General features: G+C 42.0%; 1 gene segment (V, D, J or C); it reads left to right on the forward strand.

The window, feature by feature from the left end:
* The first annotated feature begins 3,275 nt into the window (after positions 1-3,275).
* On the forward strand, positions 3,276-3,914 carry LOC119775168. The segment is given in 2 exon segments: positions 3,276-3,418; positions 3,490-3,914. Coding segments are annotated over 2 exon segments (480 nt in total).
* The last annotated feature ends 12,872 nt before the right edge of the window (positions 3,915-16,786 follow it).

Below are 16,786 nucleotides of genomic sequence, written 5' to 3' on the forward strand. Positions count from 1 at the left end.
AGGAGGGGCAGAGCTACACTCCAGCGCCAAAGTGTTAAGCCAGTTACGGTTAGCAAGCCTGAGCCAACCAACCTGTCTGATTCTCTGACTCCCCTGAAACCTGAATCCGAATCTAACCTGTTTTTGTCCTCTCTGCTTTCTAGGAAGAACCTGACTGAACCCTGGAACTCTGGAAGAGTTTCTCAGCTGAGACCAGCAGTCTGATCTCAGAGGAACCTTGGAAAGTCCAACTGCCTGAACCTGCCTGCCCGCTCTCAGGAAGAGAACTGGAAAGTAACTCGGATCTGAACACTGCAAAGTCTGAATTCAAGCCCTGACTCTGCCTAGCCCTCTGCCTACCTTCTGCCTTTGGACCCTCCTGGTTCCCTCCCTCTGCCGCTCAGCCTAACTCACTGAACAGGTACAGACCTGCATTACTCAACAAGCAACAGTATTTGGATCTCACCTAACCGAACTGTCCCTCTCTGCAGAGAACCCAGTTGTGACCAGTCCTGGATCTGTTTCCCAAGAATCAGTTCTTTAATATCATTGTGTTTCAATAAACTGTTGAACTTTTCCCTCTGAGTCCATGTGTGGGTTAGAAACCTTGGTCCCAACATGACAGATGAGATGTGTTAATATGCAGTACAGTGATATATATATTTATATATATATGTATATATATATATATATATATATATATATATATATATATATATATATATATATATACACTATATTGCCAAAAGTATTTGCTCACCCATCCAAATTATTGGAATCAGGTGTTCCAATCACTTCCATGGCCACAGGTGTATAAATTCAAGCACCTAGGCATGCAGACTGTTTTTACAAACATTTGTGAAAGAATGGGTCGCTCTCAGGAGCTCAGTGAATTCCAGCGTGGAACTGTGATAGGATGCCACCTGTGCAACAAATCCAGTCGTGAAATTTCCTCGCTCCTAAATATTCCACAGTCAACTGTCAGCTGTATTATAAGAAAATGGAAGTGTTTGGGAACGACAGCAACTCAGCCACGAAGTGGTAGGCCACGTAAACTGACGGAGCGGGGTCAGCGGATGCTGACGCGCATAGTGCGAAGAGGTCGCCAACTTTCTGCAGAGTCAATCACTACAGACCTCCAAACTTCATGTGGCCTTCAGATTAGCTCAAGAACAGTGCGCAGAGAGCTTCATGGAATGGGTTTCCATGGTCGAGCAGCTGCATCCAAGCCATACATCACCAAGTGCAATGCAAAGCGTCGGATGCGGTGGTGTAAAGCACGCCGCCACTGGACTCTAGAGCAGTGGAGACGCGTTCTCTGGAGTGACGAATCGCGCTTCTCCATCTGGCAATCTGATAGACGGGTCTGGGTTTGGCGGTTGCCAGGAGAACGGTACTTGTCTGACTGCATTGTGCCAAGTGTAAAGTTTGTTGGAGGGGGGATTATGGTGTGGGGTTGTTTTTCAGGAGCTGGGCTTGGCCCCTTAGTTCCAGTGAAAGGAACTCTGAATGCTTCAGCATACCAAGACATTTTGGACAATTCCATGCTCCCAACTTTGTGGGAACAGTTTGGAGCTGGCCCCTTCCTCTTCCAACATGACTGTGCACCAGTGCACAAAGCAAGGTCCATAAAGACATGGATGACAGAGTCTGGTGTGGATGAACTTGACTGGCCTGCACAGAGTCCTGACCTCAACCCGATAGAACACCTTTGGGATGAATTAGAGCGGAGACTGAGAGCCAGGCCTTCTCGTCCAACATCAGTGTGCGACCTCACAAATGCGCTTCTGGAAGAATGGTCAAAAATTCCCATAAACACACTCCTAAACCTTGTGGACAGCCTTCCCAGAAGAGTTGAAGCTGTTCTAGCTGCAAAGGGTGGACCGACGTCATATTGAACCCTATGGATTAGGAACGGGATGTCACTTAAGCTCATATGTGAGTCAAGGCAGGTGAGCAAATACTTTTGGCAATATAGTGTATATATATATATATATATATATATATATATATATATATATATATATATATATATATATATATATATATATATATATATATATAATTTACACAGTAAACAATCCATTACCATGCTTTATGGTGTTTTTTGATTCCAGCATGAGTTTGAAATTTCATTGAGATTCGTTGTTTCCTCTTTGTATTTCTGAAAGGTGAGTTTTTGTTCCTTACAGGTGAAATATGGCGCTCTCCTTTCTGTGCTCATGATTGTGATTGGTCTGCTGTCTTCAACCCGCCCCTTTATACATGCGCATTCACAAATTAATGATTAGTCAAAGCTGGGATGAGTTAGCTTGTTTACAGTAGCAGCCGTTCAAAATAGCCCTTCCCAGTTAAAAGCCGGTTGAATGGCAGCCAACTTCCAGCTACTGGAGTGACCTCCTCCTTCTCCTGAGCGTGAATATTATTTTACTCTGACTCCACCCTTTAGTGAATTACAGGATCTGACCTGGAGATGACACTTCTCTTTAGATCTTAATGTCCACATATCATGACAGAAAGACTATTTCTAATTCCTTTTTCCTGTTTTAAAAGGAATTGTAGGGCTACTACAGTATAAGCAGGTTGGTGGTACCGCTGATCCTGTCATTGTTGCTGACTGGTCAAACTGGATTGGCTGGGAGTAATCCCATTAAATTGAACTTGCTTGATGGTATGGTTCTCTGTTCTAATAACATTAGTTTACAGGTGAGTTAAGTCAGGTGATCAGACCTTAGACCCCTGATGCTGACATCTGGTATAAAACATATTCCATATTTGGTCATGCTTTTACACAATGAGCAGCAACCGAGGTCCTACAGTAACTCTGTTAATATATTTCTCACTAATAATAACCCCGAACAATAAATATGAAAAATTAGAATCACTGCAGGGGAAAATTGTCTTTCTTTAATTTGAAAATGTATCATGTTGTAGATTTTGCAATGATCCATAATTTAGAATTTATAACTGACCTTAGATTTAATAAACCTGATGAGTGAATTTGAATTTGAAATTTAAATTAAATACGTGACATTTGACATAAATCATAGTTTAAAACAACAGAAACAAAAATAGTGAAAAATCTAAAAAATTAAGGATAGTTTTAAATTTTAATGAAAAAATAGCCATCGTCCAAGGAGAGCCCTGGAGAACTCCACGTGCCTCAAACAAGCATCACTCAGATCTACAGGGGCCCCGTAAAAATACAAAACAAAAAACAAAATAAAAACTAAACCTTGTGGCCAAAATCAAAAGAAGCTGTGAGTCTGTTCAGCAGGAGGAAGAGGAGCTGAGAGCTTCAGGGAGGAGCTGAGCTGTTACTGAACTATAGAAGAGACACAAACTTCCACATTCAACACAGTTCAAACATTAACTCTGATCATCATGCTGTCTTTGCTCACATCTGGATTTACTCTGCTGGTTCTGCTTATAGGAACAGGTTAGTTGGAGTCTTTCACAGAACTATTTGATCCTTGCTGTTTTCCATTATAATTGTTTTTCTTCCTTCAGGTGTAAACTGTCAACAACTCACTGCAGCAAAGACTGAGGAGTTCATTTTAGAGGGCGGCTCTGTTACTCTGTCCTGCAGTTACAAGAAAGAATCAGCTTTTAATTTGTTCTGGTATCGACAATATCCTGGAAAACCTCCAGAGTTCCTGAAGTCCCACTCACCTTCAGGTGAAGTACAACATCTGGACAGAATGAAATTTGAAGGAACCAAAGAAGAAATGAAGATGACCATCTCCTCTGCTGCAATGGCAGACTCTGCTGTTTACTACTGTGCTGTGAGGCCCACAGTGACAGGAAACACCAGAACTCTGTACAAGAACCTGCAATACTCCACAACATCCACTAGAGGGCCTCACACACTGTTAACCCACTGGATGCTGATTCAGTGGTCTGATGACAAAGACAAAAGAGACAAGAAACAGTAAAGATCAGAGACAGAGCTGCTGTGGAAGCAGAAAACTCTCTGATTGGTTGGGTTTAGGCCACGCCCACTGAACTTTAGCTCAATCAATGCCATTATCTGTTCCTCCTTCTGCTGCAGGGGGAGAACATTGTTCATCTGCTGTGTGGCTTCAAGGACTCCAAAGACATGTTGCTTTACCTCAGTTTTCGTCTCTCTCACTTTCGATGTGAGTTGTAGAGCAGAGATTCTAGTTTTGGTTCCAGCTGCTCCATTAACCAAAGATACAGACTGTATTTTAAATGTTTCTGCATCATTTGCTCTGATAACATAAAATAATCAGTTATTCATCATCTTGGAAACTGAACTGACAGAGTTTTACAGTAGATTTAGTTCTAAAAGTCCAAAAAGAAACAGGGAAAACCTGTCTAATGAATTCTTTCTCTCCTGTCTTTTCAGGACTAACAGCTGAAGAAGAAATCTATCCTGTGACCAGCGGGGGATTTACCATTAGGCAATGCTATGCAGCTGCCTAGGGCCTCAACTTCCTGGTGGCCCAATAATACTTTGTTTACATGTATGGTTAATACAAGTATTACGTATTTTTGCACATTAATTATAATTATGATAAACCTGGAGGTTTTTTCCTGTTAAAAGGGAGTTTTTCCTCTCCACTGTCGCTACAAGCATGCTTAGTGTGAGGGATTGCATTGGAGTCAATGAGTCGATGCAATCAGCTGGTTTTCCTTAGATAGAAAACTTTGAATCAATTTGACTGGATAATCTGGAGAACTGTAAAGTGTCTTGAGATGACATGTTGTGAATTGGCGCTTTAGAAATAAACTGAATTGAATAAAAATCATTTTGCTAAAATGCCATCAGAATGCTAATAATATTAAGTGTTTCTCAGCCCATTTGCTGCACATGTTCAGAAAGGTCCAAACAGACAGCAGCAAACCATTTTAGAACGATGCAAAGAGCAGTGTTGCTAACTTAGCGCTTTAGACGCTATATTTAGCCACTTTTCAGACCCCTCTAGCACTTTGATTTCTAAAAAGCTCCTAGCGCCAAATCTAGAGACTTTTTTCTGCTACTGGAGACTTTGGAGACAACATCTAAAAGCAGCGAACTCTGCTCTCCAGAGCGAGTAGATTGGTAACCCCGCCTCCTGCTCTCCTCTATCTTGTCTGCTGTCATGATTCATGCAGCTATTATTTCATCCAAATGAAAAATGGAGAACAGATAAGCAGATCATGGCTTGTCTACAGTGAAAAGAAGGACTGGGTTATTTACTTTGGCCTTTTTGGAAACACAGGAAGGAGCAATCAGCTAAGTGAGCTTAGTGCTTGGAAAAAATCTTTCATTCCTTTAGAGACAGCATGAAAAGTCAGCTGAGTACAAAACATAGAGAGGAAAACAAGAAGAAAAGGGACAAGAAGAGAGGGACACAACCTAGAACAGATAATGGATGTCTATTCTATTAACATTTCTATATCTGTAGAATGGGTCTGTTTTATCTGTTGTCTTTTCAGTTCAGAGGCTCCCTGCCTGTCTTTGCCTTGGGCCCCACATTTCCTTAATCCGCCCTGCCTGCGACAAATAACGTTAGAGAGAAAGAAGGACAACGTGTCTCACTCAGCTGCAGCTGTGAGACAACTGCAGACATAGCAGACCTTCACTGGTTCAGACATCACTCTGACCTTCAGGCTCCTCAGTTTATCCTCTGGAAAAGAGGCAAGGGACTTCTTGCTGAGTTTAATCTTGACAACAGATATGCTTCAGAAACAACCTCTTCAACAACTAAGCTGACCATCAGAGAGCTAACCCTAGCAGACACAGCTCTCTACTACTGTGCTCTGCAAACACAGTGATACAAAGTGTAGAAGAGGCTGTACAAAAAGCTGAACACTGATATCTGACTCCTCTTCAAAGAGGAGGGAAGTGGTATTCAAAGCTCAGCTTCATATCAGATGGATTCTGCTAATTCCTGTTTGATCAGAGTCACTGTGGTTACAGCTGCTAATCAGACACTGTGGGAGGAGCCACAGGAGCAGAGTCTCAGCAAATCTACCACACTGACAGGAACAGAGAGAGGAAACCTAATAAATAAATAATTATTATAAATAAATAATTATTTATTAGTTAAGAGGCAATAACCTCTGTATCAATATGAAGAACAGGAAGAAGATGGTGGTGGATTTCAGAAGGATGAGGATCCTCTTCATCCCCTGTACCTCAGAGGAGCAGCTGTGGAGGTGGTTCAGCTAAACAGTAGCTGGGTTTGCATCAGCATCTTTACACCCTCAGAGAGCTGGACTAGGGAGCTCAGTCCTGAGGATCTTTTATTGCTGTGCAGTGGAGAGCGTTCTCTGCAGATGCATCAGCGTGTGGCGCTGCAGATCCACTGCTAATGAGAGGATGGCTCTGCCTGCTTAAAGCTGTACAGAGGACTGTAGGGAGCAGCCTGTCCTCCACCTCTGCACATCTAGAGGCAGGGGAGGGCGCTCCGCCTCATGAAGCTCTCCACACATCCTGCACACAGACTGTTCCAGCCTCTCTCCTCAGGTGGGAGGCTGAGGAGCATCCAGAGCGAGACCAAAAGACTTAGAAAACCTTTCTACTCTGCTGCTGTTTCACTGATGAACTCAAGCTGCAGTTGATTCATCTATTTCTCTTTCTTGTCTTTAATATTAAGGAGATAAACCTGGGACCTGAGTCCAAATTTAGTACCAAAAACATGCCAATGTGGGATGGTAAGACACGAAAGAATCCTGGAATAAAGACAGATAGAAAACCTGTAATATCTTTAGTCTGACTTATTTCTAACAGATTTCATGAAACATGAAAACTCTGCTGCAAGGTTGACAATGAAACTCTAAAGATGTTCTAAACATTCTGATGTTAGTCAGTTTAAGACTTTGTTTTTGATTTTCTGTTCACAGTAGATTTTCATGAGAAATGATAAAGTTTCATAATAAAAAAAGTAATTAATAATTCATGTAAATGTCTGATAAATGGCATTTATATTCTCTTTCACAGTGTTATTTATGTGTTCACAAGACATTGTGGTTTCTACAGTGATTTTGGTTTTGGTGCTTTTATTTTGAAGCGCACTGTCTTCTTCTTCTTCTATTGTTTTTGTGACGTTAAACTTCCTGCCATTGTCGTTACTATGACGCGCCCACACATGATGAGAGAAACGGTAAAACTTTAAAAGTATATTATATTTATCGTGTTCATCTGTTTGAATCCTGTAAAGTAATATTTGCATTGTGATTTCATGTATTATTTTTGTATTGTTCGTACCTTTTATTCGTAAGAGCTTTGAGCTGTGAGAGCGTTACTAGCTAGAGAGCATGCTAGCGGATGGAAGCTACATTGATTAGCGCCCTTGGAGAGCGGAATGAGGTATGAAAAGATTGAACATGATTTATGTGTGTTATTTGTGAAACTACAGAGAAGCATTTTGTATTTCTTCTGTTTTTTCTGTAGCATTTTGTATTTCTTCTGTTTTTTCTCTAGTTTTCACGGTGTTCAAGGTGTAATGCATGGTGCTCGTTGAGGAAAAAACGAAATAAACCAACACCCGTTTGAAACTCTCTGCGTCTTATCAAAAAATCCGAGGGGCCGCTACAGTGAAAACTCATCGCTGCACCAGCCTCGCCATCCCTGCCATCGTCAGTGAGAAGCTGACGGCATCACATCAGAGGTCCAACCAACCTGATACCAGCCTTTTTACTTCGCTTGCATCCAACTCCCGCATCCAGGCAAGACTTAAAATGGACAGCATGTTTAAGGTACGACTACACATGCAAAACGAGACACTGGACACCAAGGAGCAAAAAGACTGAAAAAAAAGAAAAGAAAGGGAAATACACACGTAAGCTCACAACATAACTGAAGCGACTTATGGTATTGTATGGACAAATAATTTGTGAGCTAATTCTTTGTTCCTAACACTTCTAAAATAGTGACCATTAAAAAAAAAAAAAACTGGTTCTGTCATGTCATGTCTGCTTATGAAAAGGTTTGAAAGAGAAGTGCTTTAGATATTAATGCTTACGGCGCTTTTTCTGACATTTTGTTGTTACTGTGTTATGCAAAAAAAAAAAAAATCCTTTTACGTCCGTAATCTGTTAATGCTTGACATAATTATTACTCTGTGGTGAAAGATAACTACAGCTTATAAGTGTAAATTCAGGCATAGGACAATCAAAGGCTACACTCGACTTAAAGCAGCAACACAAACAAACAAGATGTCACTCCCGACAGAGAAGACAGACGATCCTAAAGACACACCATTCAGGTCTAGTTCATGTGAAAGAAAGTTTACAGAGAAAGGCCAAGAGATGCATGACCAAGACATCAAAAAACGTGAGAAAGCATTTAACAAGACCTATGACTCTTGGAAGCAGGTAGCAAGGAAGACGAGGACAAAACTAAAAACCCTCTGTTCATTGGAAGACCTTAATGGATTACAGCTAGACATTCAAGCAAAGCTTGAAGATGTAAGCCAGCAGTATGAACCTATCCTACGTAACAGTAACACCACACCAGAAATTGTACAAAAAATGGATGCCTGTGTTACTCTAACAAAGGAAATTTGCAACCTCATATCTAACCGTCTGGAGACTATTAATCAAGATTATAATAATCAACTTGAGAAGGAAAGGGTAAGAGAAATATTAAACAAAGAGGAATATGGATCTGTTTTTGTCTACACCAAAACTGAAACGGTAAGATCATCAGAGTCTCTGGACAGATTGAGCAATCACTCTAGTACCCACAGCAGTAAAGTAGATGCACAAGCAGAGCTTGCAGCTAAGCTAGAACATTCAAAAGCCATGAAAGAAATCCAGGCCCAAAGAGCACATCTGCAAAGGTTAGAAGGTGAATGGAAACTTAAAGAGGCAAAAATGTTGTCAGAAATGAAACAAAAGGAGGTGGAAATGCAAAAACAGTTGGAACAAGAGAGAGCAAAACTGCTGCAGTTACAAGCAACAAAAGACGTTGCTATAGCAGCAGCTCGTGTGAGAGCATATGATAATTTTGAAAGGTTTGAGACAGGGGCGTCTCTAGGTTTAAGAGACAAGGGTGGCTCAGCCCCCAGAAGATAATGCGCGCGCCGAATTTTTTCAGTGCACCTGCTAAGGCGTTGTCTAAGACAAGCGTGTAACTTTGTGTTGAAAGTTGTTGGGGACGGCTCATAAGGAAAGGGAGCTACCTGCGCGACGCCTTTTTTTTTTTGTTGGAAAGGATAAAGCCAAAAAAATGCGAATAACATTTATCAATTTAATGCTTATAGTTGAAAACATAACTGTTACAATATTCACTTATATATTTTGTGCAAAAAATATCACATAAATCTAAACAGACAGTACAAATCAAAGAAATCAAATAAATATATCAATTTTGTAGAACATTTATTGATGGTCAATTTTGGGTCACTTTTTAAAATTAATTTACTTTTAAACCAGGACTCGGACAAGATCTTATGGGACCTTAAGCAGAATATGATTAAGCAACTCCATCTTTCTGTCAAGAACATCCACTAGCAGGGTATCCAGGGGGGGATTTACCATTAGGCAATACTAGGCAGTTGCCCAGGGCCCCAAGTTCTGGGGGCCCCATAAAACTCTGTTTCCATGTATGGTTAATACAACTAATCCTTATTTGTGCACATTAATTATGTTTTTGATAAAAATCCTTTGGCTAAAATGCCATCAGAACGCTGATAAATAGAGAGGAAAAAGGGACAAGAAGAGAGGGACAAAACCTAGAACAAATAATGGATGTCTATTCTTTTAACATTTCTCTATCTGTAGAATGGGTCTGTTTTATGGGTTTACTTCTCAGGGGGCCCCCTGCCTGTCTTTGCCTAGGGCCCCAAATTTCCTAAATCCACCCCTGAAGGTATCAATACTGATTTGATAGAATCTGGGAGAGCGGACTATGTTCAACCATCCATTTTCTTTAACCTTATCCCTCAGTGGGATCAGGAGGTGCTGGTGCATATCTCTAGCCACGTTCTGGGTGAGAGGTGGGATCACCCTGGACAGGTCACCAGTCTGTCGCAGTATGTTCAACCAGCTTAAAAGTAATCGGTAATCAGATTTATTATTTGCACTTTTACTAAGTGAACTTTCTAAATCCCTTAAATCTGAAATTCCAATGCCAAAATTGTTTAAATCTTTTATCTTTGGACCCCCTGCAGAGTGACGTCACACCTGCAAGATCCTATCCTTACCTTCCTGCTAGATTGCAAAAAGCAGCTTGCTCATGAGTTGTCAACTTAACACGCTAAATCTTAAATGTACGTGTACATATAAAAGAAAAAGGGGCGCAGTGCTTGCTACTGAATGGCAACACTATCAAAGTCAGGAAAAAGTTTTAAGTAAAGCCGGGATTAAAACAGTAGCTACAAGAAGCTTCAAATAAAAGGTGTTCTTTATGTTCAACCTAAACACCAACTCCGATAGACCATCAGTAGAGCAGGTGTTTAAATTAATCAATCACTGCTGCGAAAGCTTATAGCAGTGAAAGCTAATATACCACAGCCATCACTTAATAAACGCAAAATAAACAACCCTCTAAAAACGGAAAACTGTAATGGACTGAAAGTCCTGTTTTTTATGTGGGAAATTATTTGAGTGTGTTTTAGTATAATTCTGATATATTGGCGCTGTTGTCTGTTTCTATGGCAACGATACTGAACGTAGTGTAGCTTAGAGACCTGCATGGGTCGAGTTTTACCAACCCGCACCCGCCCGAACCCGTTAGGATGACTACCGAACCCGACCCGTCACCCGCGGATATCTTCAATTCAAATGTTATGGGGAGAGGGCGGAGGGGGGTGATGGGGAGAAAGCGAGAGGCAACAGATTCTTTTTTCTGAGTTTTTTGTCGGGGTTTGTGAACGGTGAGCAGCGGGGAGAACTTTTTTATTTTCTTTCTGAGGAGCGGCATGAATGGGGTTTTAATCAGATATACACAGCACCGAAAGCAAAATACGTGTACAAAATATTGGTGGGGACATGTCCACACCAGCCCTTAAGGAAGTTACGCCTATGATTGTTCAGATTAACTTGTCTTCTTTATGGCTTTTATTCGGTGCTTTACTGCATTTGTTTTGGGAAAATATGAGGAAAAAATAAATACAGAAAAAAAAAAATATTTTTTAAAATCGCAAAATAATTATAGGGTGGCTAATGCCAAAGAAAGGGTGGCTGAAGTCACCCTTAAATAGGTCTAACGACGCTTATGGTTTGAGAACCATGATGAGGAGATTAATGATGAAAATAGCTCATCTTACTATAGAATGGAAACTAAACCTCCATCAAACCCCAATGCTGCATCATTCCAAACACACCAATCTGCTCCCGAGGTGGCAATGACTCAAGAGTCTGTCAGTCTTGCACAAGCAATTGCCAGCTCATTAAGCATGAACCGCCTTCCTGTCCCTGAACCAACCACGTTCTGCGGCGACCCTTTAACGTACACTGATTGGAAGATGTCCTTCATAGCTCTGATTGACAGAAAACCTCTCCCACCAAGTGAGAAAATGTTTTATCTAAAAAATTATCTTGCGGGAGAGGCACGCAAAGCAGTAGAAAGTTTCTTTTATAGAGATTCAGAGAGCGCATACAATGGAGCATGGAAAGTCTTACAGGACAGATATGGGAACCCTTTCATCATTCAAAAGGCTTTCAGAGATAAGCTCATGAAATGGCCAAGGATCAGCACAAACGACCCACTAGCACTACAACAGTTCGCTGACTTCCTCCAGGGCTGCACTGAGGCGATCCCACACGTCAAAGGACTAGCTATCCTTAATGATTGTGAGGAAAACCACAAGTTGCTCAAAAAGCTGCCAGAATGGATTGTGCGCAAGTGGAGTCGGATTGTTATAGAGGAACTTGACACATCTGGAAACTATCCAGATCTTGCATGTTTCACAAGGTTCCTGAGCAAAGAGGCACGGATAGCTTGCAATCCTATTGCTTCTCCATTGCTGCTAAATTACGAGGCCATAGATGAAAGATCACCAAAGAGAGCCAAAGCTCTCAACACAAATATAGAACCAAAGACTTTTGCTCAAGGGAAACAAGAAACAAACGGCAGTAATTTAAAATTATCTTGCTCCGTTTGTAAAAGCGAAGCTCATAACATCACCAAGTGCCCGACCTTCACAGCGAAGAGCGTTGAGGACAAAAAAGCATTCATCCATGAAAATCGGCTCTGCTTTGGGTGCTTGAGAAAGGGTCACATGACCAAAGATTGTAAGAGGCGACACACATGCAACATATGCAGCCGTCGTCATCCAACCTGCTTGCACGAAGACAGGAAGCAAAGACCTGTGGAAGCTACAACGCATACTTCCACTTCCACAGATAAACATGAGAGCTTGGAAACGCACACAGTTGTATCCCATACATCAACACGACGTGCTTCTGCCACTTCGAGTATCGTCCCAGTCCTTGTGTCTTCAATACAAGAGCCACACAGAGAAATACTGACATATGCAATACTGGACACACAGAGTGACTCAACGTTTGTCTTAGAAGATATACTTGACAAACTGAATGTCTGTGCCCAACCAGTAAAACTGAAACTTAGTACAATGACGGCTATTGACACAATCATATCTAGCAAGAACGTCCATGGTCTACAAGTTCGAGGACTACACTCCAAGAACCACATCCAACTACAGCAGGCCTACAGCCGTGACTTTATCCCAGTGGACAAGTCTTATGTCCCAACGAAGGAAACAGCATTACTGTGGCCACACCTCAGACACCTGGCAGATAATCTACCACCACTTCAAGACTGTGATGTAGGTCTCCTAATTGGATATGACTGTCCATCAGCACTAGCTCCTCTTGAAGTTATCATTGGTGACAGAAACGAACCGTTTGCACAGAGATCAGAACTAGGATGGAGTATCATAGACTCATCAAACCCCCACCTAGATAGACAGGGAAGTCAGAGATTTGTGCATCGGCTCACAGTAAAAGAACTGCCAATTCCAGCAGCGACAGATGTTCTAAAAGCCCTAGAAGCAGACTTCACTGAGCGAACTTATGAAGATAAATATGTGTCCCAGAATGATGTTCATTTCATACAGTTCCTCAGCAACAACATCACGCAGAAGAAAGACAGACATTATGAGATGCCCCTCCCATTCAAGGGCAACAGCCCACCAAACCTACCAAACAACAAAAGGCTAGCCACAGTTCGCCTGCAGTGTCTTAAGAAGAAATTAAAGACCAATAAACAATATTATGATCAATACAAAACATTCATGGAAGAAACTATTAACAAAGGTGATGCAGAGCCTGCCCCTACAACAGCTGAGGGAGAAACAGAGTGGTACCTTCCGCATCATGGCATCTATCATCCCAGAAAACCAGGCAAGCTGAGAGTTGTATTCGACTGTTCAGCCAAATTCCATGGTGTTTCTCTAAACGACACTCTACTAACTGGGCCTGATCTTATCAATCCTCTGGTAGGAGTTCTTTGCCGCTTCAGGAAGGAAGCTGTAGCGATCATCTGTGACATCGAAAGAATGTTTTATCAGTTCTCCGTCACTCCTTTATCCCGGAATTATCTGAAATTCCTCTGGTGGAAAGATGGAGATTTGGAGAAGGAACCACAGGAATACAGGATGGCAGTTCATCTCTTCGGAGCCGCCTCATCTCCAGGATGTGCCAATTTTGGCTTGAAACATTTGGCACGACAACACAAATCTACCTATCCACTGGCATCAACATTTGTGGAGAAAAACTTTTATGTTGATGATGGGCTAGTTAGCGTCCCATCAGTCAAAGAGGCCAAGAAGCTGATCATTGAGTCACAGGAGTTGTGCAAAAGAGGAGGTCTTCGCCTTCATAAATTCAACTCAAATGAGGAAGCAGCCCTCGCCTGCTTAGATCCCTCAGAAAGAGCAGCAAACATCGAACCTCTAGGACTAGATCCAACCCTATCTGAGCGTGCGCTCGGTATTCAATGGTCAATTAAGACTGACACCTTCAACTTTAACATCAGCGTGAAAGATCAGCCTTCAACCCGACGTGGCTGCCTGTCTGTCATCGCTTCTGTTTATGATCCATTAGGATTCATCGCTCCATTCAACCTAACCGGAAAGCGTATCCTTCAAGAGCTGTGTCACAGAGGCATTGGATGGGATGATCCACTCCCAGAAGATATGAGGCCACGGTGGGAGGAGTGGATAAATGGTCTTCACAAGTTGAAAGAAGTTTCAATTCCGAGATGCTACCACCCATATGACTTCCATAACATTGTCAGGGTAGAGTTGCACCATTTTTCAGATGCCAGCTGCGTGGGATACGGTGCCTGTTCTTACCTCAGGTATAAAAATGATCAGGATGAAGTCTATTGCAGTCTCGTGTTGGCGAAAGCAAGGGTTGCACCCTCAAAGGTCACAAGTATCCCGAGACTAGAACTCGCGGCAGCTGTGGTTTCTACAAAGGTCAGTGTCATGTTAAAGAGTGAACTTGACATAAAGATTGATGAAGAGGTTTTTTGGACAGATTCACAAGTTGTGCTTGGATATATCAACAATGATGCTCGTAGATTCCACATATTTGTTGCAAACCGAGTTCAGCTGATAAGGGATAACAGTGATCCCAGTCAGTGGCACTATGTGGACACCGCGGAAAACCCGGCTGATCACGCATCTCGAGGTCTTCGTGCTTCAGACATCCATTCAACAAACTGGCTGCGAGGACCGAAGTTTCTCTGGGAGCGTGAATTACATCTAACACCCAGCTCTCCAACAGAATTACTTGTTGGTGACCCTGAAGTGAAGACAATTCAGGTGCTTGTAACGGAAGCCAAAAGCTGTAGCGACATCCTCGGGCGTCTGAGTCAGTTTTCTTCCTGGACAACAATTCTTAAGGTGGTTGCAAGAATCAAGAGGTTGGGTTCTAAACAGAAACAACACAGTGAGCATGTTACTGTTAAGGAGCGTGAGAAGGCTGCCGACGAAGTGATTAAGATGGTACAGCAGCAAGCCTTCCCCCGTGAGATAAAGATGCTTCAGGGAGAAAAACACCTTCCAAACTCAAGTTCTCTTTTCCGTCTCGACCCCATCTGGTCTGAAGGAGTCCTCCGTGTTGGTGGGAGATTGAAACAGTCAACACTATGTCACAAAGTCAAGCATCCGGTCATCTTACCAAACAACAGCCACATCACCAAGCTTATTGTGTCTCATTTCCACGCTAAAATATGCCATCAGGGTCGAAGCCAGACTTTAATGGAGCTTCGGGCCAATGGATTTTGGGTAATTGGTGGGAGCAAGTTGGTTGCTAAGCCGATACACACTTGTGTGTTTTGTAGAAAACTTCGAAGACCGACAGAAAGGCAGCAAATGGGCGAGCTTCCCAAGGAACGTGTCGAAGCCTCAGCACCTTTCACTTATAGCGGCATGGACTGTTTCGGCCCTTTCATTGTAAAGAAAACCCCCAAAGAATACAAAAGATATGGCTTAATCTTCACTTGTCTATGCTCTAGAGCTGTTCACATTGAAATGCTCGAAGATTTGTCAACATACTCATTCATCAACTCATTGAGATGCTTCATCAGCCTGAGAGGAGCTGTTCAACAACTACATTGTGACCAAGGCTCCAATTTTGTTGGCGCCAGAAATGAGCTCAAGGAAGCACTTAAACAATGTGACACCAAGCTATTGGAAATCTTCCTGACTGAGCAGCAATGTGAGTTTGTCTTCAATGCCCCCTCTGACAGTCTCGCAGGCGGCGTCTGGGAACGCCAGATCAGAACCGTTAGAAATGTGCTGAACGCCACCTTGGCACAGTGCCCAGGTCGACTTGATGATGCCTCTCTCAGGACACTGCTATATGAGGCCATGGCTATTGTCAACAGCCGCCCATTAGCAGTAGATGGTATCAATGATCCTCATGCACTGGAGCCTATAACACCAAATCATCTCATTATGATGAAATCTAAAGTTTCTCTTCCTCCCCCTGGAGTATTTGTCAAAGAGGACCTGTATGCAACAAAGAGATGGAGAAGAGTTCAGTATCTTATTGAACAGTTTTGGAGCCGCTGGAAAAGGGAGTATCTGTTGAACATATCCATGAGACAGAAATGGCACTTACCTCAGCGCAACCTCAAAGTGAATGACATTGTCATTATTAAAGACGAAAACCTTCCTAGAAGTCAGTGGCAACTTGGACGAGTGATTGAGACTGTTCAAAGTAGCGACGGCCTAGTTCGTCGAGTCAAAGTGCAAGTTGGGGAGAGGAAATCTCATAAAAAGAAACAAGATCCTCCCTCTAAGCCCACAGTTATTGAGAGACCGATCAAAAAACTGGTGCTGCTTCTTGAAAACTGAATAGAACGCAGCGATTGACAACACTGCACACTGCTTTATTAAGCATGATACTATAAGAAATCCTGTACAATCAATTTAACCTTTGCTTATTGTTCATTCATTGTACTAGGATTTGGTGGGAGTGTAAATGTCTGATAAATGGCATTTATATTCTCTTTCACAGTGTTATTTATGTGTTCACAAGACATTGTGGTTTCTACAGTGATTTTGGTTTTGGTGCTTTTATTTTGAAGCGCACTGTCTTCTTCTTCTTCTATTGTTTTTGTGACGTTAAACTTCCTGCCATTGTCGTTACTATGCCGCGCCCACACATGATGAGAGAAACGGTAAAACTTTAAAAGTATATTATATTTATCGTGTTCATCTGTTTGAATCCTGTAAAGTAATATTTGCATTGTGATTTCATGTATTATTTTTGTATTGTTCGTACCTTTTATTCGTAAGAGCTTTGAGCTGTGAGAGCGTTACTAGCTAGAGAGCATGCTAGCAGATGGAAGCTACATTGATTAGCGCCCTTGGAG

The sequence above is a fragment of the Cyprinodon tularosa genome, unplaced genomic scaffold (genome assembly GCF_016077235.1).
Source record: "Cyprinodon tularosa strain WSP-4 unplaced genomic scaffold, ASM1607723v1 ctg853, whole genome shotgun sequence".
NCBI lineage: Eukaryota > Metazoa > Chordata > Actinopteri > Cyprinodontiformes > Cyprinodontidae > Cyprinodon > Cyprinodon tularosa.